Below are 25,217 nucleotides of genomic sequence, written 5' to 3'. Positions count from 1 at the left end.
TTCTTTATAAATTTTGGAGATAAGTGCTCTATCCGAAGTGTGTGTGGAAAAGATTTTTTCCCACTCTGTAGGCTCTCTTTTCACGTTATTGATTGTATCCTATGCTGAGAAAGAGCTTTTTAGTTTGAGTCCATCCCATTTATTGATTCTTGCTTTGATTTCTTGTGTTTTGGGAGTCGTGTTAAGGAAGTCTGATCCTAAGCCAAATGATGACAATTTGGGCCTACTTTGTCTTCTACTAGGTTCAGGGTCTCTGGTCTAATTCCTATGTCTTCTATCCATTTTGAGTTGAGGTTTGTGCAGGGTGAGAGATAGGGGTTTAATTTCATTTTACTGCACATGGATTTCCAGTTTCGCCAGCACCATTTCACCAGCTGTCTTTTCTCCATTGTATGTTTTTGGCTCCTTTGTCTAGTATGAGGTGATTGTACCTATGGTTTTGTCTCTGTGTCTTCTATTCTGTACAATTGGTCTGCCTGTCTATTTTGGTGCCAATACCATGCTGTTTTTGTTACTATTGCTCTGTAGTACAGTTTAAGGTCTTAGTATTGTGATACCTCCTGCTTCACTATCTCTGCTCAGGATTGTTTTGGCTATTTGAGTTCTCTTGTTCTTCCAGATGAAGTTCATGATTGCTTTCTCTATTTCTATGAGGAATGTCATTGGGATTTTAATTGGAATTGCAGTGTCTGTATAGCACCTTTGGTAGAGTGGTCATTTTGACAGTGTTAATTCTGCCTATTGAAGAACATGGGAGATCTTTCCATCTTTGAAGGTTTTCTTCAATTTCTTTCTTTAGTGTTCTGTAGTTTTCATTGTAGAGGTCTTTCACCTCTTTTGTTAGATTAATTCCCAAGTTTTTTTTTTTTTGAGGCAATTGTGAACAGAGTGGTTTTCCTAATTTCTCCTTGAGAGGATTCATCACTTATGAATAGAAATGCATTAGATTTATGTGTATTGTTTTTATATCCTGCTACTTTGCTGAATTCATTTATTAGTTCTAGAAGTTTTCTAGTGGAGTTTTTGGATCCTCTATATATAGAATCATGTCATCAGCAAATAGTGACAGCTTTAGTTCTTCTTTTCCTATTTGTATCCCTTTAATTTCTTTGGTCTGTCTAATTGCTCTGGCTAATATTTCAAGGACAATGTTGAATAGAAGTGTTGAAAGAGCGCATACCTGTCTTGTTCCAGTTTTCACAGGGAATGTTTTCAGTTTTTTTTCCATTAAGAATGATGTTGGTTTTGGGCTTAGCATTGATAGCCTTTACAATGTTGAGGTATGTTTCTACTATTCCTATTTTTTTCTAGTGTTTTAAGCATGAAGCAGTGCTATATTTTATCAAATGCTTTCTCAACATCTATTGAAATAATCATGTATTTCTTAACTTTAAATCTGTTGATGTGATGAATTACATTTATTGATTTCCTGATATTGACCCAAGATTGGATCTCTGGGATAAACCCTACTTGATCATGGTGCACTATCTTTTAAATATATTTTTGTATGCCATTTGCCAGAATTTTGTTAAGGATTTTTACATCTATGTTCATCAGGGATAATGGTCTAAAGTTTTCTTTCCTTGATGAATCTTTGTCTGGTTTTGGTATCAGAGTGATGCTAGCATCATAGAATGAGTTTGGAAGGGTTCCCTCCTTTTCTATTTCCTGGAATCCTTTGAGGAGTATTGTTATTAGTTCTTCCTTAAAGGTCTTGTAGAATTCAGCTGAGAATCCATCTGGTCCTGGGCTTTTCTTAGTTGGTAGGCTTTCGACGGCTTCTTCTATTTTGTTGCTTGAGATTAATCTGTTTAACTTGTGTATGTCTTCCTGATTCAGTTTGGGAGGATCTTATGTCTCTAAAAATTTGTCAATGTCTTTGATATTTTCAGTTTTGTTGGCGTATAGGTTTTCAGAGTAGCTTCTAATTATGTTATGTATTTCAATGGTGTCTGTCATGATCTTTCCTTTTTCATCACAAATTCTAGTAATTTGAGTTTTCTTTCTCCTTCTCTTTGTTAGTGTGGCTAGGGGTTTATCAATTTTGTTTACTTTTTCAAAGAACCATCTTTTTGTCAATTTTTTGAATTGTTTCTCTTGTTTCAATTTCATTGATTTTAACTCTGATTTTAATTGTTTCCTGTCATCTACTATTTTTGGTGTTGATCTCTTCTTCTTTTTCTAGGACTTTGAGATGTAATGTTAGGTCATTTAGTTGTTGACATTTTATTTTTTTAATGTATGAGCTCAGTGCAATGAACTTTCCTCTTAGGACTGCTTTCAGAGAGTCCCAGAGATTTTGATATGTTATGTCATTGTTCTCATTTACCTCTAAGAATTTTTTAATTTCTTCCCTGATGTCTTCTGTTATCATTGCATCATTCAATAGCATATTATTCAGTCTCCAGTTGTAGGAGTAGTTTTTGTTTGTTATTTTATTATTCATTTCTAATTGCATTCCATTATGGTCTGATAGGATACAGAGTAGGATCTCTGTTTTTTTTTGTATTTACTAATGTCTTCTTTGTGGCATAGTATATGGTCTATTTTGGAGAAGGATCCATCAGCTGCTAAGAAGAAAGTATATTCGCTTGATGATGGATGAATTACTCTGAATGTCCATTAAGTCTGTATCATTGATTGTATTATTTAGTTCTATAGTTTCTTTGTTTAGTTTTTGTTTGGAGGATCTATCCAGTGGTGAGAGTAGTGTGTTAAAGTCCCCCACAATTATTGTTTTTTGATCTGTTTGATTCTTAAAATTGAGAAGGGTTTGTTTGATGTACATAGATGCTCCATTGTTTGGGACATAAATATTAAAATTGTTATATCTTGCTGATTTATGTTTCCCTTAAGCAGTATGAAATGTCCTTCTTTATCCCTTCTGACTAACTAAGATTTGAAGTCCACTTTTTCTGATATGAGGATGGAGCCCCCTGATTTTTTCCTGGGTCCATGTGCATGCTATGTTTTTCCCCATTTGTTCACCTTTATTCTGTGGACGTCTTTTTTCTATGAGATGAGTCTCTTGAAGGCAGCATATTGTTGGGTCTTTCTTTTTAATTCAATGTGTCAGTTTATGTCTTTTGATTATTGAGTTTGGGCCATTGACATTCAGGGTTATTATTGTGATATGATTTGTATTCCTGGTCATTTTGGCTTATTTTTGGTTTTTAACTTGACTTGTTTCTCCTTTGATTGGCCTTTCCCTTAAGGTAGTTCCTCCCCTTGCTGACTTGTATTGTTGTTTTTCACTTCCTCCTCACGAAATATTTTGCTGAGAATGTTCTGTAGTGCATGTTTTCTATTTGTAGAATCTTTTAACTTGTGTTTATCATGGAAAGATTTTATTTCATCATCAAATTTGAAGGGTTTTGCTGGGTATAAGATTCTTGGTGGGCATCCATGTTCTTTCAGGGCTTGAAATTTATTGTTCTAGACCCTTCTTGCTTTTAAGGTCTGGGCTGATTAATCTGCTGATATCTGTATTGGTTTCTTTCCCCTAATATGTAATCTGACACTTTTCTCTTGCAGCCTTTAAAATTCTATCTTTTATTATGTATGTGAGGTATTTTCATTATAATGTGGATCTTGGTGTGGATCTGTTGTAGTTTTGTGAACCTGGTCTGTAAGCCTCTTGTATTTGATTTTCCATTTCATATTTTCAGGTTTGGGAAATTTTCTGATACTATTTTGTTGAATAGGTTGTTCATTCCTTTGGTTTGTATCTCTTTGCCTTCCTCAGTCCCAATAATTCTTAAATTCGGTCTTTTCATGATATCCCATAATTCTTGGCTTTTCCATTTTTGATTTCTTAACATCTCAGTTTGTTCAACTTTATTTTCAAGGTTAAATATTTTATCTTTGTTGTTTGAGATTCACTCTTCCATGAAATCTATTCTGTTGGTGATGCTTTCTATTGAGTTTTTAATTTAGTTTATTGTTTCTTTGATTTCAAGTATTTCTGTTTGTTTTTTTCAGATTCTTTATCTCTTTATTGAAGTGTTCTTTTTCTTCCTGCATTTGCCCTTTTAACTGTTTATTGGAAGGATCATGCATTGCCTGCATTTGCTCTCATCTTTTGCTTCGTGAATCATTTTAATCATGCAGATTCTAAACTCTTTTTCTGTAATTTTTATTGCCATGCTGACATTGGATTCTATACAATAGCATCTTGGTTTGTTTGGGACACTTTCTTCCCCTGTTTTTTCATATTGTTTCTGTGTAATCCCCTCTAGCAGTGAAGATCTGAGGTACTGAACTTTTCCCCCTGCAGGCTTATTATGACCCTGCAGTTTTGGAGTACTTCTCCTTTGAAGGGGAGATCAATACCAGTAGCACCCAATACAGAGAAAATGCAGCCCTGAAGCAGATAGCCCCTATAAAGATTTTAACATTATTTTAATAAACAGGATGAGTTCAATTATTATTTACAGTATTTCTAGTTTTGAATGAAGAGGATGGGGAAGGGTGTAGGATGTAAGCGAGTAAATAGAGGTACCTCTCAGAAGGCCTCCAATCTCTTGTAGGTGTCTGAGGAAAGGAGCTGCCCTTCCAATTATGGTGGCCATGCTCTCAGGAATATTTCAGAATGCCTGCAGCAGCCTCTAAAGATGCTGGGGAGCCCCAGCGAGAGCACACCAAGTCAGCGTGGAGTTAGAGGGGACGGTCTCAGCATCTGGCGTCCATCTGTTGTGGGGGAGTGGGCCTGTTGTTGACCATTGTGACTAGTTCTACTGTGTTTTATAGTTTTGACAAATTATTTGCTGTCATTTGAATTGCTTTCCCCTAATAGTTGAGAGGTGTGTTTTCTCTTGTTACTTTCAAGATTTTTTTCTTTGCTTGTAGTCAGAAGTATATGTACATTGTGTCTTGGTGTGCATTTCTTTGGATTTATTCCTTTTGGGGGATTTATTTATCTTCTTAAATCTGCAGGTTTATATCTTTTACAACATAGGGAAATTTTCTGTTAGTTTTTTTATTTTATATTTTTATTAGAGTGTATTTTTAAACAGACTTACAGAAAAATATTCAGAGTATAGTTTTCCTTTACCCCTACATTTTCTACTATTACTAATGTACATTAATGTACATTTATGATGACACAATATTGACACTACTAATATTACTCACTTTCATTAGGATTTATTCTTTGTGTTGCATAGTTCTGTGGGTTTTATTAACAAGTACATTATAGGGAATACTCAGCCTTATACTATCAGGCAGGATAGTTTCAGTGCCTTAACAATGCCCTGTGGTCTACATTGTCATCCTTTCCATCTCCCATTGTAGTCTTTTTACTCTTTCTGTAGTTTTGCCCTTTCTAGAATCTCATATAGTTGGAATCTTTCACTTTTTGGAATGACTTCTTTTCCTTACCAATATTTAAATTTCCTTCATGCTTTTCTTTTTATTGCTAAGTAATATTCCACTGCATGAATGGGCTATAATTTGTTTATTCAATCATTTATTGAAGGGCATACTTTATTGCTTCCAATTTTTTTCATATATGAATAAAACTGTTATAATTTTTTGTGTCGGTTTTTTTTTGTGTATGTGTGTACACACACGTGGATGCATGTTTTCTTCTCATTTTGGTTAATTGTATGGTAAAACTCAATTGGTGAATTGTACTGTAAAGCTATATTTAGTTTTTTTTCTGTGTTAATTTTATAAGAAAGTCATGCATTGTCTTCCATTTTTCCTATACCATGTTGTATTCCCACATCAGTGAATAGATTTCTTATTGATCTGTGTCCTCACCAGCATGACATTTCTTAATGTACTTTTTTAGTCTTTTGCTATCTCCTCTTATTCCTGACTCAATGACATGAACATTAAGTATTTTCTTTTTTTTGACATAGTTTCACAGTTCCTGAGGTTGTGATCATTTCTTTTTATTAGTGTATTATAATTATGGGGTTCATTTTGATGTATTCATAGGTGCACATTACATAATTTCCCATGTTTCAATTCCTAGTACTACCCCCATCCTTCCCCCTCTCTCCCCTGATTACTTTCCTCTACTCTATTGGTATTCCTTCTATTAATTTGTTTAACTCATGCATTACAGTCATATATACAAGTGGAATTCATTGTTCTATGTTTATACATGCACATTGGCACAGGCACCAACTTCCTTAAGCAAAGAAAACAAAAATGTAAAGAGAGAACCTACAGAATGGGAGAAAAATCTTTGCCCCACTACTCTATTAATTACTATTAACTCACGAGATTAATACCTAGAATATATAAAGAATTTAAAAAAGTTAACACCAAAAAAACCCTTTAAAAATAATTGGACAAATGATCTAAGTAGATATTTCTGAAAAGAAGAAATAGAAATCAACAAATATGTGGAAAAATGTTCAACATCCTTAGCACCCAGGGGAATGCAAATTAAAACTCAGCAAGATTTTATTTTACTCCAATTAGAATGGCAATCAAAAAGAATACAAATAATAATAAATATTGATGAGCATGTGGGGGAAAAGGTACACTCATACATTGTTGGTGGAACTTCATACTAGTACAACCTCTTTGGAAGACAGTATAGAGATTCCTAAAAAAATGAGGAATGAACCCACCATATGACCCAGCTATCCCACTCTTTGGTATTTATTCAAAAGAGCTAAAATCAGCAAACTATAGTGATACATACATACCAATGTTTATGGAAGCACAGTTCACAATAACCAAGTTATAGAAACAGTCTAGGTGTCCCTCAATAGATGAATAGATAAAGAAATTGTGGTATGTATACATGAAGGTGTTTTACTCAGTCATAAAGAAGAATGAAATTATCACATTTGTTGGCAAATGGATGGAAGTGGAGAACATCATGCTGTGTGAAATAAGGTAGACTCAAAGTCAAGGGTTGAATTTTTTTTCATGTGGAAGCTAGAGAGAGAGGAATTTTTTTTTAATTTTAATTTATTTTTATTGTAAACAAATGGGATACATGTTGTTTCTGTTTGTACATGGAGTAACAGCTACCATTTGCGTAATCATACATTTACTTAGGGTAATGATGTTTGATTCATTCTCATTTTTTTCCTTCCCCCCCACCCCTCCCACCCCTCTATTCCCTCTATATAGTCCCTCCTTCCTCCATTCTTGCCCCCCTCCCACCCCCCATTATGTGTCATCATCCACTTATCAGTGAGATCATTTGTCTTTTGGATTTTTGAGATTGGCTTATCTCACTTAGCATGATATTCTCCAATTTCATCCATTTGCCTGCAAATGCCATCATTTTATTATTCTTTATAGCTGAGTAATATTCCATTGTTTATATATATACCACGGTTTCTTTATCCATTCATCAATTGAAGGACATCTAGGTTGGTTCCACAATCTGGCTACTGTGAATTGAGCAGCTATGAACATTGATGTGGCTGTATCTCTGTAGTATGCTGATTTTAAGTCCTTTGGGTATAGGCCAAGGAGTGGGATAGCTGGGTCAAATGGTGGGTCCATTCCAAGTTTTCTAAGGAATCTCCACACTGCTTTCCAGAGTGGCTGCACTAATTTGCAGCCCCACCAGGAGAGAGGAATTTTTTAAAAAGAGGATCCCATGTTAATTGGAGCTCAGTGGACTAGAGGAACAGGATTAAAGGGGAAGGAAGAGGAATGAGAAAGGGAGTAACTGCAGAATGAAATTGGTCACTTCTTTTTATAGTTCTGTTTTCTCTTTATAGTTCAGATTATGTCATTTTATTGTCTTCCATTCTGGTTCCTGTCTCTCCTCTATTATGCTGTAGAATCCATGCAGCTTGTTTTGTTTCTTTGATGAAACTTTCTGGTTTATTCTATTTTTTCATTGGTTTCAAGTATGAACATCATTGTTGAAACATTTTTATAATGTGTGCTTTAAGGTCTTTGTCAGATAATTTAAGCATCTTTATCCTCTTTGTGCTGACATGTATTGATTTTATTTCATTCAGTTTGATATTTCTCTATTTCTTAGTATAACAAGGTGATTTTATACTGAGATAATTATATCTTATTTTAACCTACTCTTTCAGCTGGTTTTGGTAACTGTTCCCCTATAGGGGAAGGAGAAGATTCGCCTTGTTATTACCAAGGCAGAATAGAGGTCCACATTTTCTCCTCAGTGTCTCTGTAAACTTTCAAGAGGGAGGGGTCCTCATGTTTGCTTAACAATGGAGGGAGGGCATTCCAGTTCCCTTTCAGATCTCTGACTCTTTCCTGGCTAGGAGGCATTCGTAATGCCTAATGCTAATCCTATATGTTTTTTAGTTTTTATTTTCAATTCTTCCTTTACAGATAACTCATAGCCATAATTTAGCTATGGTTGATGGAATTTTGTGTTTTATCTTAAGTTTGTATATTCTCACATATTCCTTGTTGGTGAAGGGTGTCTTTGTCATGAGTCAATATATAAAATTTATTATTGTAGTCCAGTTGCTCATAGCCTTGTGTGGTACAGATTTAGTTTGTGATTGGTGGTAGTGTGGGCCAGATTATAAACTTTTTAGGCTTCTCATGTTTTATTTGGAGAAATACATCAGAAGAAGAAGTGAACAATAGTTAGAAAACTGAAATGGTTTTTAAAACAATACATTCCTTGTCACTTAGGCAACACAGTCAAATTGTGATTAATATAAAAATAGGAATAGTTTGAAAGAAATAGGAGAAAAACTGTGTATAAGAACTCCAAAATTGATGTATTCTTGTACATCTAAATATAATCCAGAGTCTGGGAATCATTTCTCCAACCTAGATTTGGATAATCTATGAATTGTTGGTTAGATAATGATGTTGCTTTGAAGATACATGGTGAGCTGAGTACATAATACCTGAGAGTGATTTAATGGTCCGTCTCTAATCTGTAACTCTTTTTACAAAGTTTAAAAATTTTATTTTTATCATGCTTAAGTTCAGTTTTCTCCTGAGGATAGACCCTGATTGTATCTGTTCATGAAATTCCTACCTAATATACTTTGTGCAACTCTGCATTCTAAATATGCAAAGTAGTCGTCGATACAGTAGGAGATCCTTTATCTGTTGCTATTTCAGTATGTATGAGATGTTAATCACAGTTTACATTTCTAACTGGAAATCTATTTTCTTTTACAGGGTATCTTTCCTGCAAACTACATTCACTTGAAAAAAGCAATTGTCAGTAATAGGGGGTGAGTAATTTGCCTTAATAAATTTATTTATAGTTTTTATAGGTTGAAAAGGAAGACTTTTTGTTCATACTATAAAATACATTATTGACTGTTGGGCAAAAATATACATTTATTATTATATATGATTCTGATGACAGTTTTTTTTCTTAAAATTCCAACTTTCATCTGTTTTTCTGTATCCTGGAGAATTAACTTTAGTTTTGATTTTTATAAAAATTATTATATATGAAGCACATTTAAAAATTATTTGTGCCATTTTGAGAGTAGTCATTGATGGATTAGGAATTATATATAAATTGTTATTTTTTCTCCTGTAGTCAAATGAAAGAGCCTTTTAACGTATTTAGTTGCAATTAGAAATTGAAAACAATGTTAAGGACATGCTTTAAGGATAAGACATTATTGAAAATGCATGCATAGTTCAGTCACACACTTGGAAATATTTGATTCTGATATGAACATGCAACTATCATAATTCTTTTAAAATTTTGTGGTGTTGGGGTTTGAATACAGATCCTTACCTCTGCTAGGGAAGCACTGTACCACTGAGATATAGCCACAGTCCCTAGCATTCTTTTTGTTCTTCTTTTTACAAAACTTATAAAGACATTAGAATGTATAGAAAAAATGCATATCCTACATTAGTCTATCTTTGCAAGGAACAATCTGTCCCTTCAAGTTTATATACAAAGATTGTCAAATTCATAAATATTGGATAGAAATTGGGTGAAAAAAGGGAGTATTAGATACTCACAAACAACAAAGCATATATTTTACAAGATGCTAAAATTTTCTTCTGAATGTGAATGGCTTATTCCAAAATGCAAAATGATATACTTGATTTATAATAGTAGGGTCAATAATGCAAATAATCAGAGCTGAAATTGAGTGGAAACTGTATAAAGTGAGGTGAGAGAAGGGTAGTTATAGAAAATATGTATGGATACAGAAGTAGAGTGCCTTAGAAAATGCTTTTTGATTATAAAGAATTTATCTTAAGTCTAGGAGTCATGTGCCTTATTTATAATAGCAGTAAAGGATTAGGGAATTTTTTAAAAATTTTATTTGTATTGTTAACAAATGGGATACATGTTGTTTCTGTTTGTACATGGAGTAACAGCATACCATTTGCGTAATCATACATTTACTTAGGGTAATGATGTTTGATTCATTCTGTTATTTTTTCCTTCCTCCCCCACCCCTCCCATCCCTCTATTCCCTCTATACAGTCCCTCCTTCCTCCATTCTTGCACCCCTCCACCCCCCATTATGTGTCATCATCCACTTATCAGTGAGATCATTTGTCTTTTGGATTTTTGAGATTGGCTTATCTCACTTAGCATGATATTCTCCAATTTCATCCATTTGCCTGCAAATGCCATCATTTTATTATTCTTTATAGCTGAGTAATATTCCATTGTTTATATATATACCACAATTTCTTTATCCATTCATCAATTGAAGGACATCTAGTTGGTTCCACAGTCTGGCTATTGTGAATTTGCAAGCTATGAACATTGATGTGGCTGTATCTCTGTAGTATGCTGATTTTAAGTCCTTTGGGTATAGGCCGAGGAGTGGGATAGCTGGGTCAAATGGTAGTTCCATTGCAAGTTTTCTAAGGAATCTCCACACTGCTTTCCAGAGTGGCTGCACTAATTTGCAACCCCACCAGCAATGTATGAGTGTACCTTTTTCCCCACATCCTCGCCAACACATATTGTTGCTTGTATTCTTGATAATCGCCATTTTAATTGGGGTGAGATGGAATCTTAGGGTAGTTTTGATTTGCATTTCTCTTATTACTAAAGATGGTGAACATTTTTTCATATGTTTGTTGATTGCTTGTAGCTCTTCTTCTGTGAAGTGTCTGTTCATATCCTTAGCCCATTTGTTGATTGGGTTATTTGTATTCTTGGTGTAGAGTTTTTTGAGTTCTTTATATATTCTGGAAATTAGTGCTATATCTGAAGTATGAGTGGCAAAGATATTCTCCCACTCTGTAGGCTCTTTCTTTGCATTGCTGATAGTTTCCTTTGCTGAGAGAAAGCTATTTAGTTTGAATCTGTCCCAGTTATTGATTCTTGCTTTTATTTCTTGTGCAATGGGAGTCCTGTTAAGGAAGAATATTTTGACTGCACAAGAATCAGTTTCTTTAGGGAAAGTATTGAACTTATGGCTGTACAAAGAATTACAAGAGTTATATTTCTTGAATGCAGTCTTTCTTCGTGATAGCAGAGAAACCTGGTTTTGGATATAAATCTTAGAAACCCATCTAGAATCAACTTTCATATCCAGATATTCAGTATTTAGTGGTCCAGAATAATAGTTTTAAAATCTATAGAAAGTATTTTTAAAAAGTTGTTTTCAGGCAGTGGAGAACAATTATAGGTAGGCTTTTGATAGTCTCTGATCCTGAAGTGTAAGGTATGCACAGAAGAAAAGCTCCATGTTTGCTTTGGCTTTCTTCTGCAGAGAATTTTTCAATTAGGTATTGTGTGGTGGAATACAGTTCAGTTACAAAGTGGTAGTCTTTCAAGGCTTCAGCAACATGGCAGAATAGGAAGCCTTGCCTCTCCCCAAACTGATTTAACAATGTTGTGTGGGGCAGTTCATTCTTATGACAGGTCCAAAATTCAGTGAAGGTGTTGCAGGACCCCAGAGGAGCACAAAACAGAGAATAGTCAATTTGAATCAAAGCAGTTTCACTTTTTCCATGTCATCTCCTTCCACATTCTGACCAAGTCAGTATTTGCTTCAGTCTGAGTTTCCTCTGTTTGGTCAAAAAAACAAAAAAGAGTAAGTTGAGTGTACTTTCAGTATCCCTGGCATTTTTGGTCATTCCATTGATCTCTTTTTAATCTTGTTTCATTTCAAGTGCTAAAGTAACCTATGTAGTTAAATCTGTGGAAGCAGGTAAGAACAAAGAATTGGGCAGCTCACTGCAGCTAGCACAGCTCTCTGAGATTAGTGGTGCAAAACTCTGAGACTTTGATCCTAGGAGAAAGATAGGAGCAGAGCATGTTTCTGCAGTCCTGACCTTTTAGTGCACTTCCTTAAGATAAAGACTTACTGTGGCCAGCATGACTTTGAGAGATTGGGAGAATGTGAACAACCTGAGATTCCCAGGAGGAAGTGAGGAATGGTACTTGCACAACCATAGAAAAGGTTCAGAACATTCCCAGATTATCTGTGTGACTGGTGAGGGTAATTCCCTGTTGAAACCAGACCATAAACACAAGGAGAATTGTTTATTTTTTTAAGTGTTCACTAACAAAGGCAAAGCTGCAGTGGATATGAAGAATCTGGGAAATATGATGCAACAAAAGGAACAAAATAAATAGCCAATAATTCACCCTTAAGAAATGGAGTTCTTTAATTGCTTGACAATTAAGAATAATCATCATAAAGAAGCTTAGTGAATTACAAGAAAATAGAGATGGACAACTAAACTAAATCAGGGAAATGATAAACAATATGACTGACAGATAGAAACCATAAGCGGGGAAAAGAACTAAGCATAAAGTCTGGAGCTGAAGAATACAATACTGCACCAGAGAAGTTGAATAGTACAGTGTTCTTGATCAAATAAAAGAATCAGTGAACTCAGAGATAGGTTACTTAAAATTATCTGTTCAGAGAAACAAAAGGAAGAAAGAATAAGAGAGAGAAGAAAGCCTAAGGAGTGTATATGATGCTAGCAAGCAAAATAGGATATATAATTTGAAATTACCAGAATGACAATTGAGAGAGAAAGGGTCAAAAAAAAAACTTATTTAAAGAATAATGGCTGAAAACTTCCCAATCTTGGGGGGGAAATGGACATCAATCTTGAAGCCCAAAGAACTTATTAAAATTAATTTATAACTATCAATACATGTTATAATCAAACTTTGAAAAGTCAAAGATAAAAAATTTAAAAGCTGCCAGAGAACAGGGACTAATAATATATAATGAAGACTTCCATAAGACTATTAGCACATTTCTTAGCAGAAACATGTCAGTACAAAGGTAGTGGAATAATGTATTCAAAGTACTCAAGGGAACCCCCTGCCCCAACCTACCAAGGTTTCTGTACCCCGACCAGGTGCAGTAGCACAGTCCTATAATTCCAGAAGCTCAGGAGATTGAGGCAGGAGGATTGCAAGTTCAAAGCCAGCCTTAGCAACTTAGTGAGGCCCTAAGTAACTCAGCAAGACTCTGTCTCTTAAAAAAATATATATATGTGTATGTATATGTATATGTATATATGTATATATATGTGGCTGGGGATGTGGCTTAGTGGTTAAGCATCCTGGGTTTAATCCTTGGTACCAAGAACCAAACAAACAAACACCCCATTTCTTGATCAAAATTGTAATCGGTTATACTCCAAGTATGATAATATGTCAAAATACACCCTACTGTCATATATATCTAAATAAAACATTTAAAAACAAATAAAACATTTAAAAAACCCATTTCTGTACCCAGAAAAACTCTACTTCAAAGATGAAAATGAGAGAAAAGATTTCCCAGGCAATAATAGCTAAGGGAGTTCATTACCACTTGACCTACATTGCTAAAAGTGCTGAATAGATTTCTTTAAGTTGGAACAACTTAAAGCAACATGAAAGCCTATGAAAATACAGAACTCCTGTGTAACGGTGAATGTATTGAAATATACAGAACACTGTCATGTTATACAGATGTAATGTAAATCACTTATTCTAGTATTAAAGTTAAAACACAGAAGTATTAAGAATAACTCTAGCTATAACAGTTTTTCATCCAAGACATAATAGATGTTAATTGGGACATCAATAATAAGATTTGTGGTAGGAATTAAAATTGTAGAGTTTTTATGTGATTCAGTGTATTAACTCCATGAGATCAAAAAAGGGTGTTATATTTTACATAAGCCTCATGATGACCACAAAGCAAATACTTGTAAAAGGAGAAAAAGAGAATGGAAGATTATAATTGTTCATGGAAGATGTCATGAGGGCATAGACACAGGTATTCACTGGAGTGAGAACAAGAGGTAAAGTAGTGTATAAATGTTGGAGTTAGAGCTGACAAGAAATTTCTAGTAGCATGTAGACAAAAGAGAAATCAAGATGACTCCAGGGTTTTTGGTCTGAATAAGGATGTAGTTGCTACTTACATAGATGCATAAGTTTGGGAAGGTACAAAACCAAATAATTCCATTTTGCATATGTTAAATTTGAAATGACTTTCAGAGATATCAAATAGGCAGATAGCTGAGTGTGGAGTTTTGGGATAAAGTTGGAAATCATTAATATTCAGACAGTATCTAAAGCCAGGGGGCTGGGTGAAAACACTAAAGGAGTTAATGTAGATGGAAAGGAACTGCAGTAAATACAGAGAACCCTTGGGAACTAGTGTGTAGAACTGGGAGGAACAGAGGAATCAGGCAGAAGAGGCTGAAGAGTTGTAGCCAGTTCAGTAGATGGAGACAGGAAACAGTATTTTGGAAATCAAGAAAAGAAATTATTTAGATAAAGGGGAGAAGATGAAAGATTAGATGAAGGGTGCACTACTCAGCATTTCCTTACCAGACCAGAAGGAAGAGTGCTTCTAAATGAGATGGATAACTAAGGGAACTCACTGGAATTCAATACTGGACAGTAAAAGAAACCATAGAGATACAGAAAGTTAGAAAATTTGAGTATAAGTAATATGTTCATCTTGTGACATCTTGACTGGTGATAGTGGTGATGGGTCACAGGTACTGATGGGAGAGGGGGAGTATAGGCAGAGAGAAAGAAAGTGCATCAGTGTGGGGGTGTGGAATATTAGAATATTTCATAGGGAAACCTGTGAAATAGAGAGGGAGGCTGATATTAATGGACCCTCAGTCAGTGGGGGAAAGTTGTTAAGTGAAAAGCAACTCAATTCGTTTCAGCCTGCAGGCATGGCAAATAGTTTAGTGGGAACTGAGGTGGTCAGTGTGGGAAATATTTATAAGTACTCTGTGGCCATGAGCAGAGGCAGGAGATTGAGAATTCATAAAGGAAGTTGCCAGGTGACCTAGAAGTTACCTATTGAGTCCCAGAGTGTACCTGGACTGGTGTGACTGAAATAGGTACCAACAAAATTTGTCTAGGGTAGTAGGCCCCAGATATTAAGGAGAGAGACCTCTCTTTGTTTCTGATGCCCCATAAGAGCTATTGGGAAGCTGTTAATAATAATAATAATAATAATAATAATAATATTAATAATGTTAATAACAGGGAGTTTCTGTATTAGATAATTTACTGTGTGTAAAATGAATGTGAAACCTGTGGACATTTAGACCTTAAAAGTGAAATTTATGGGAGACCTCTGAGGTGGATCCAGATATTCAGCAGAGATCAGCATCTCCCCAGCAATAGGAGGTATGGATGAAATCTCAAATATCCACTGACAGAATTCCAAAAGTCAGCCAAGACTAAATCCCAACTATTGGATCTTCCCAACTTAGAACTCTGCACATACCCACTACAAAAATACACAATTTGTACATTACCAGTGTGCCCCACCCTCTACTGGGAACTACTGTCACCAGCTTTGGCAACAACTAGCAACTTTTGGAGAAAGACAGAAACATTGGACTTAACCCCACGCTGTTGAGGATGTTTTTTAGAAAAATTATTTTGTTTATGTATTTTTTGTTCTTTTTAGGTATACATGACAGTAGACAGTTTGACATACATACACGGAGTATAACTTATTCTAATTAGGATCCCATTCTTATACATGGTGTGGACTTTTACTGTTTGTGTATTCATATATGAATATAAGAAAGTTATGTACAATTCATTCTACTCTTTTTCCTATTCACCCTCCCTTCCCTTCCTTCCCCTTTGTCTAATCCAGTGAACTTCTATTCTTTCTTCCCCGCTTCCTGTTGTGTCCACATATGGGAGAGAACATCATTTGGCCCTTGTTTTTTTTTTTTTTTTTTTTTGGGGGGGGGGACTGGCTTATTTCACTTAGTAGTTCCATCCATTACAAGAAAGTACCATAATTCCATTCTTCTTTATGGCTGAGTAATATTCCATCATGTATATTTACCACATTTTCCTTATCCATTCGACTGTTGAAAGGCACCTAAGTTGGTTTCAAAGCTTAGGTATTGTGAATTGAGCTGCTATAAACATTTATGTGGCTGAGTCACTACAGTACGCTGATTTTAAGTCCTTTGGGTATATACTGAGGAGTGGGATAAGTGGGTCAAATAGTGGTTACATTCCAAGTTTTCTGAGGAATGTCTATACTGCTTTCCAGAGTAGTTGCACGAATTTGTAGTCTCACCAACAACATACGAGTGTACATTTTCCCCTCCACATCCTTGCCAACAGTTACTGTTGCTTGTATTCTTGATAATTGCCATTCTGACTGGAGTGAGATGAAATCTTAGAGTAGTTTTGATTTGCATTCCTCTAATCGCTAGAGATGTTGAGCATTTTTCATGTATTTGTTGGCCATTTGTATTTTTTCTGTGAAGTGTCTGTTCAATTCCTTTGCTCATTTACAGATTGGGTTATTTGATTTTTCGGTGTTAAGTTTTTTGAGTACTTAGTATATCCTGGAGATTAAATAAGCAGAGGATTTCTCTCTTATTCTATCATATCCAACCTCCTGAGTCCCTGATCTGCTTTGAATATCCAGTATTGATTTCTAATAAAGTTCCCCCTTTTTTCTTCATCCACCCCATAGAGAAGCTGCCTACCCACTTTCTTGGTTTTACACCATGGGGAGCTCCTCTATTCTGCCATCTTTAACATAGTGCCATTAATTCATAACTTTTCACTTTTTGATAATAGCATATTAATAGGTGTGAGGAGATAAGTGTAGTAAGTCATTCTGACTTTTTCTCAGGACATTTATCATTGGCTTATTCTTCATCTGAAAAAGTCGATATGATTTACTTCAGGAAACTATAATAAATTAAACCATGTTTATTTCAAAATCTTTATAATAGTACTAAAAATGATAGGTAGAGTCTGGAGTCTCTACCTAGGATGCTGGTGAAAATAGAATAAATGTGTCACTTTTTTACTCTTTTTTTGAAAAATTGGTTTTTATTGTGTTGCCTTTCTGCTTAGTGATTTTGAACATCTTTACGTATACCTGTTTGCCATTCATAGTCTCTTTTCTGAGAAAAGTCTTTTCAGTTTTGTTGTCCCTTTTAAATGAATTGTTTATTAAGGTTTTTTTTTGCTGTTAAATTGTGGGAATTACTTATATATTTTGAATTAACCCTTTATTGGATATATGATTTGTAAATATTTTCTCCCATTCTGGGATGCCTTTTAATTTTGTTTTTCTTGCTGTGCAAAAGCTTTTTAGCTTCATATTGCTTACTTAATTGTCTTCTCTTTGTTACCTGTGCTATTGGTAGCAAATCCAAAAAATCACTCCAAGACTAGTATTATAGAGCTTTTACCTTATAGGAGTTTTAGGTCTTTCGTTAAGTCTTTAGTCAACATTTTTAGTTGAATTTTGAGTATAGTGTAAGAAAACATCCAATTTTTTCTTTTCTGTTTATGAATATCCACTTTTTTCCAACATTATTTATTGAGAGACTATCCTTTCTACATAGTATATTCTTTTTTTAAATTTTATTTTCTTTTATTGCTTTATACTACATATTCAATATCCAGTGTATAGCTTAACATTTACAACATATCTCCATTTGGATAAGCCACATTTTAGGTGCTCAGCAGCCGCATATGATTATGCTTTTAATTATTATATCAGACAGCACAACAATGCAACAAGCCAGCCATTATACAACATGCTGAAAAAAACAATGAAACAAACAGAACTCAAACAATATAGAAAGTATGGAACAAAGAATAAAAACTCCCCATATAGACTCATGATGCCCTTTTCCAGTTGTAGTCTCAATTAAAACAGTCTTTCGTATGCTCCTTAAACATGTTTGTTCTTGGGGCTGGGGTTGTAACTCAGTGGTAGAGCAATTGCTTAGTATGTACCAGGTCCTGGGTTTGATCCGTAGCACCACCAAAAAAAAAAAAAAAAAAAGAAATAAATAAGCAAAAAAAGAGGTTTCTACATTTTCCCCTATGGAATAATTGTGTGGGTACACACACATACCTAATTTTAGATATTATATATGTGTGTATTTTTATATATTATGCATAGTATATTCTTGACATGTCTGTTTTGGGGTTTCTGTTCTATTTTAGTGGTGATTTGTCTATTTTTTTGCCCGTACTATGCGGGTTTGATTACTGTAGCTTTGTAATATAGTTTGAAGTTAGAAAGTGTGATGCCTCCAGGTTTTTTCCTTTCTCAAATTGCATTGACTCTTTAGGGTCTTTTTTGGCTTCAATTGAATTTTAGGGTTTTTTTTTCCTGTTTTTACGAAAAATGCCATTGGAATTTTTATTTTAGACTGCTTTGAGTAGTGTGGACATTTTAAGAATATTACTTCTTCAGATCCTTGAACAAGGGATGTCTTTCTGCTTCTGTTTTCATTTCATTGAACATTGTTTTATACTTTTAAGTGTATACATATTTTACCTCCTTGGCAAAATTTATACCTAAGTATTTTATTCTTTTTGATGTTATTATAAATGGAAATTAAACATTTTCCTTTTAGTATAGTTATATGCTGGTGTATAGAATTGCTACTGTTTTTTGTATGTTGATTTTTTTTCTTTTTTTAAATTTATTTTTATTGTAAACAAATGGGATACATGTTGTTTCTCTGTTTCTACATGGAGTAACAGCATACCATTTGCGTAATCATACATTTACATAGGGTAATGATGTTTGATTCATTCTGTTACATTTTTCATTCCCCTCACCCATCCCACCTCGCTTTTCCCTCTATACAGTCCCTCCTTCCTCCATTCTTGCCCCCCTCCCATCCCCCATTATGTGTCATCATCCACTTATCAGCGAGATCATTCGTCTTTTGGATTTTTGAGATTGGCTTATCTCACTTAGCATGATATTCTCCAATTTCATCCATTTGCCTGCAAATGCCATAATTTTATTATTCTTTATAACTGAGTAATATTACATTGTATATATATACCACAGTTTCTTTATCCATTCATCAATTGAAGGAAATCTAGGTTGGTTCCACAGTCTGGCTATTGTGAATTGGCAAGCTATGAACATTGATGTGGCTGTATCTCTGTACTATGCTGATTTTAAGTCCTTTGGGTATAGGCCAAGGAGTGGGATAGCAGGGTCAAATGGTGGGTCCATTCCAAGTTTTCTAAGGAATCTCACACTGCTTTCCAGAGTGGTTGCACTAATTTGCATTCCCACCAGCAATGCACGAGTGTACCTTTTTCCCCACATCCTCACCAACACCTATTGTTGCTTGTATTCTTGATAATCGCCATTCTAATTGGGGTGAGATGGAATCTTAGGGTAGTTTTGATTTGCATTTCTCTTTATTACTAAAGATGGTGTACATTTTTTCATATGTTTGTTGATTGCTTGTACATCTTCTGTGAAGCATCTGTTCATATCCTTAACCCATTTGTTGATTGTTATTTGTATTCTTGGTGTAGAGTTTTTTGAGTTCTTTATATATTCTGGAAATTAGTGCTCTATCCGAAGTATGAGTGGCAAAGATATTCTCCCACTCTGTAGGCTCTCTCTTCGCATTGCTGATAGTTTCCTTTGCTGAGAGAAAGCTATTTAGTTTGAATCTGTCCCAGTTATTGATTCTTGCTTTTATTTCTTGTGCAATGGGAGTCCTGTTAAGGAAGTCTGATCCTAGGCAACAAGTTGAAGATTTGGACCTACTTTTTCTTCTATAAGATGCAGGGTCTCCAGTCTGATTTCAAGTTCATTGATCCATTGTGAGTTGATTTTTGTGCAGGGCAAGAGATAGGGGTTTAATTTCATTCTGTTGCATATGGATTTCCAGTTTTCCCAGCACCATTTGTTGAAGAGGCTATCTTTTCTCCATTGCATATATTTGGCACCTTTGTCTTGTATGAGAAAATTGTATTTATTTGGGCTTGTGTCCATGTCCTCTATTCTGTACCATTGACCTACCTGTCTATTTTGGTGCCAATACCATGCCGTTTTTCTTACTATTGCTTTGTAGTATAGTTGAAGTTCTGGTATTGGGATACCCCCTGTTTCATTCTTCCTGCTAAGGATTACTTTAGCCATTCTGGGTTTCTTATTCTTCCAGATGAATTTCATGATTGCTTGCTCTCTTTTTGTAAGGCACATCATTGGGATTTTAATTGGAATTGCATTGAATCTGTATAGCACTTTTGGTAGTATGGCCATTTTGACAATATTAATTCTACCTATCCAAGAACATGGGAGATCTTTCCATCTTCTAAGGTCTTCCTCAATTTCTTTCTTCAGTGTTTTGTAGTTTTCATTGTAGAGATCTTTTACCTCTTTGGTTAGATCGATTCCCAAGTATTTTTTTTTTTTTGAGGCTATTACAAATGGAGTTGTTTTCCTCATTTCCCTTTCAGATGTTTCGTCGCTTGTGTATAAAAATGCTTTAGATTTATGCGTGTTGATTTTATAGCCTGCTATTTTGCTGAATTCATTGATGAGGTGTAGAAGTTTTCTAGTGGATTTTTTTGGATTCTCTAAATATAGAATCATGTCATCAGCAAATAGTGACAGCTTAAGTTCCTCTTTTCCTATTCGTATACCTTTAATTTCTTTGGTCTGCCTAATTGCTCTGGCTAGAGTTTTGAGGACAGTGTTGAATAGAAGTGGTGAAAGAGGACATCCCTGTCTTCTTCCCGTTTTTAAAGGGAATGTTTTCAGTTTTTCTCCATTAAGAAAGATGTTGGGCATGGGCTTAGCATAAATAGCCTTTACAATGTTCAGGTATGTTTCTACTATCCCTATTTTTTTAGTGTTTTGAGCATGAAGGGGTGTTGCATTTTGTCGAACGCTTTTTCTGCGTCAGTGATATAACCCTATGATTCTTATTCTTAAATCTATTGACATGATGGATTACGTTTATTGATTTATGGATGTTAAACCATCCTTGCATTTCCAGGATGAACCCCACTTGATCGTGGTGCATAATTTTCTTAACATGTTTTTGGATACAGTTTGCCAATATTTTGTTAAGGATCTTTGCATCTATATTCATCAAGGATATTGGTCTAAAATTTTCTTTCCTTGATGTGTCTTTTCCTGGTTTGGGTATGAGGGTGATATTAGCTTCATAGAATGAGTTTGGTAGGGTACCCTCCTTTTCTATTTCCTGGAATACTTTGAGAAGTATTGAATGAGTTCTCTTTGAGATCTTGTAGAACTCAGCTGAGAATCCATCTGGTCCTGGGCTTTTCTTGGATGGTAGGTTTTTAATGGCTTCTTCTATTTCATTGCTTGATATTGATCTGTGTAAATTGTGTATGTCATCCTGGTTCAGTTTAGCAGGAGCATATGTCTCTAGAAATTTGTCAATGTCTTCGGTAGTTTCCATTTTGTTGGAATACAGATTTTCAAAGTAGCTTCTCTTTATGTTATGTATCTCAGTGGTGTCTGTCGTGATATTTCCTTTTTCATCACGAATTTTAGTAATTTGAGTCTTCTCTCTCCTTCTCTTTGTTAGTGTGGCTAAGGGTTTGTCTATTTTGTTTACTTTCTCAAAGAACCAACTTTTTTTTGTCAATTTTTTGATTTCAGCTTGATTTTAACTACTTCCTGTCTTCTACTACTTTTGGTGTTGATCTGTTCTTCTTTCTCTAGGGCTTTGAGCTGTAGTGTTAGGTCAATTATTTGTTGATTTTTTTCTTTTATTGAATGCACTCTATGAAATGAATTTTTCTCTTAGTACTGCTTTCATAGTGTACCAGAGATTTTGATATGTTGTATCGCCATTCTCATTGACCTCTAAGAATTTTTTTATCTCCTCCCTGATGTTTTCTGTTATCCATATTTCATTTAATAGCATATTATTTAGTCTCCAGATGTTGGAGTAATTTCTGTTTTTTATTTTGTTATTGATTTCTACTCTCAGTCCATTATGATCTGATAGAACACAAGGTAGTATCTCAGTTTTTTTGCGTTTCCTAAAGGCTGCTTTGTGGCATAACGTGGTCTATTTTCGAGAAGGTTCGATGTGCTGCTGAGAAGAAAGTGAATTTGCTTGTTGATAGATGGAATATTCTATATATGTCTATTAAGTGTAGGTTATTGATTGTGTTATTGAGTTCTATGGTTTCTTTGTTTGGTTTTTGTTTGGAAGATCTATCTAGTGGTGACAACGGTGCATTAAAGTCACCAAGAATTACTGTGTTGTGGTCTATGTGTTTCCTGAAATTGAAAAGGATTTGTTTGATGTACAGGGATGCACCATGTTTGGGGTATAAATATTTACTATCATTATGTCTTCCTGATTTATGGTTCCCTTAAGCAGTATGAAATGTCCTTCTATATCCCTTCTGACTAACTTTGGCTTGACGTCCACTTTATCTGATAATAAGGATGGAAACCCCCGCCTTTGTACTGAGTCCTTGTGTGTGTGGTAGGTTTTTTCCCATCCTTTAACCTGTAGTCTGTGGATGTCTTTTTCTATGAGATGAGTCTCTTGCAGGCACATATCGTTGGTTCTTTCTTTTTAATTCATTCTGTCTATGTCTTCTGATTGATGAGTTAGACAATTAACATTCAGGGTTATTATTGAGATATGATTTGTATTCCCAGTCATTTGGGCTTATTTTTGGTTTTTATGTTGGCTTGGTTTCTCCTTTGAATGGTTTTTCTCAAAGGTAGTTCCTCCCTTTGCTGACCTACATTGTTGTTTTTCATTACCTCCTCATGGAATATTTTGTTGAGAACATTCTGTAGTGCAGGCTTTTTATTTGTAAATTCTTTTAACTTTTGTTTATCGTGGAAGGATTTTATTTCATCTTCAAATCTGAAGGTTAGTTTTGCTGGGTATAGGATTCTTGGTTGGCAACCATGTTCTTTCAGAGCTTGAAATATGTTGTTCCAGGCCCTTCTAGCTTTTAGAGTCTGGGTTGAGAAGTCTGCTGCTATCCGTATTGGTCTCCCCCTATATGTAATCTGATGCTTTTCACTCGCAGCCTTCAAAATCCTATCTTTATTTTGAATGTTAGGCATTTTCATTATAATGTGCCTTGGTGTGGATCTGTTGTGATTTTGTGCATTTGGTGTACTGTAAGCCTCTTGTATTTGATTTTTCATTTCATTCTTCAGGTTTGGGAAATTTTCTGATATTTCATTGAATACGTTGTTCATTCCTTTGGTTTGTATCTCTGGGCCTTTCTCAATCCCAATAATTCTTAAATTTGGTCTTTTCATGATGTCCCATAGTTCTTGGAGATTATGTTCATGATTTCTTACCATCTTCTCTGTTTGGGCAACTTTATTTTCCAGATTAAATATTTTGTCTTCATTGTCTGAGGTTGTGTCTTCCAAGTGGTCTAGTCTTTTGGTGATGCTTTCCATTGAGTTTTTTATTTGGTTTATTGTTTCCTTCATTTCAAGGATTTTTTTTTTATAATCTCTATCTCTTTGTTGCAATGATCTTTTGCTTCCTGCAGTTGCTCTTTCAGCTTATTGGTATTATCATTCATTGCCTGCATTTGCTCTCTTATCTCATCCTTTGCTTTGCGAGTCATCTTAATCATGTATAATCTGAAATCCTTTTCTGACATTTCTTCTAACATAATGTCATTGGATTCTATTACTATAGAATCTAGATTTGTTTGGATCATTTTCTTCCCTTGTTTTTTCATGTTGTTTATGTATCTTCCCCTCTAGCAGTGCAGTTCTGGGGTATTACAGATTTCCCCCTATAGGCTTATAGTGGCCCCATAGGTTTCCAAAACCTTTTCTGTTCCTGCCATTTCAATTTTCAGAAGAATTTAAGAATTGGCATTAGTTTTTTCTCTAAATGACTTTAATAACATTCACCAGTGAAGTCATCAGTCTTAGCCTTTTCTTGGTGGGAGATTTTTTTTTTTATTGTCAATTCAATCTCCTTTCTTTTTTAATTGATTGTCTTTAATTAAGCATAGCAATAGGATTCATTTTACATAATATTAAAAGCATAGAATATAATTTGTTCTAATTCAGTCCCCAGTTCTTCCCCTTTCTCTCCCCTACTTCTTCTCCCTGTTCCCTTCCCTCTACTGATCTTTCTGCTATTTACATTTAGGTTTTTTTTTTAATAGTTAGTATCTTATGTATATACATGATGGAGAGAATTACTGTGGTGTGTGCACACACACACTTATTGGAAAGATAGATTCATTCTGATATTCTACCCTTCTCTGTTTGCTTCTCCTTCCCCCTAAATCCCCTTCATCTAGTCCATTGATCATTCTCTATTTCAGTGGAATCCCCCTCTTCTCCTTTTATCTCTTTCTCCCCCCTTCTACCCCTGTTTATTTTGGACTGGCTTCCACATATTAGAGAAAACATTTGACCTTTGACTTTCTGAGTCTGGCTTATTTCACTTAGCATGATAGTCTACAGTTCCATCCATTTACCAGCAAATGCCATATTTTCATTCTTCTTCATGGCTAATACTCTTGTGTATATGTACCACATTTTCTTTATACATTCATCTGTTGAAGGGCATCTTGACTGGTTTCTTAACTTGGCTATTGTGAATTGTTTCTCTATAGTATGCTGACATTAAATATTTTGGATATATACTTTAGGAATGGGATAGCTGGATCTTTTGGTGGTTCCATTCCTTGTTGGTTTTTTATTTTGAGTTTTATGTTTATATATATAAGTTGGGTTCATTCCAACAAACTTATACATGCATGGAAATCAATTTCAGTTTATGATCTCTCCCTTGTCTCTACTGTTTTTCCCTCCTGTTCTCCCTCCCCTTTCCACTTCACCTTCCTGTATTCCACTAGATTTTATTTTGCTCATCTATTAATTTGTATTTGATCCTTTATGTTATCCAATCCTTTCCCCCCACCTTCCTTTATTTTACTCTGGTTACTGCATATGACTAATTTCACTTAGCATGATATTCTCCATTTCTATCCATTTACTGGCAAATGCCATAATTTCATTCATTCTAACGATGGAGTAGAACTCCAT

General features: G+C 34.8%; 1 protein-coding gene across 1 annotated transcript in view; it reads left to right on the top strand.

Moving 5' to 3' along the window:
- The window catches only part of Dock3 (dedicator of cytokinesis 3), a 712,604-nt gene that overhangs the window by 242,703 nt on the left and 444,684 nt on the right, over window positions 1-25,217 (top strand). Inside the window, 1 exon segment of the mRNA XM_047563117.1 lies at window positions 9,103-9,158. Within this exon segment, the coding sequence (XP_047419073.1) occupies window positions 9,103-9,158 (56 nt within the window).

Source organism: Sciurus carolinensis, chromosome 9 (assembly GCF_902686445.1).
Source record: "Sciurus carolinensis chromosome 9, mSciCar1.2, whole genome shotgun sequence".
NCBI lineage: Eukaryota > Metazoa > Chordata > Mammalia > Rodentia > Sciuridae > Sciurus > Sciurus carolinensis.
The sequence above is the reverse complement of the archived record's forward strand: the minus strand, read 5'-3'. Positions and strand labels throughout refer to the sequence as shown.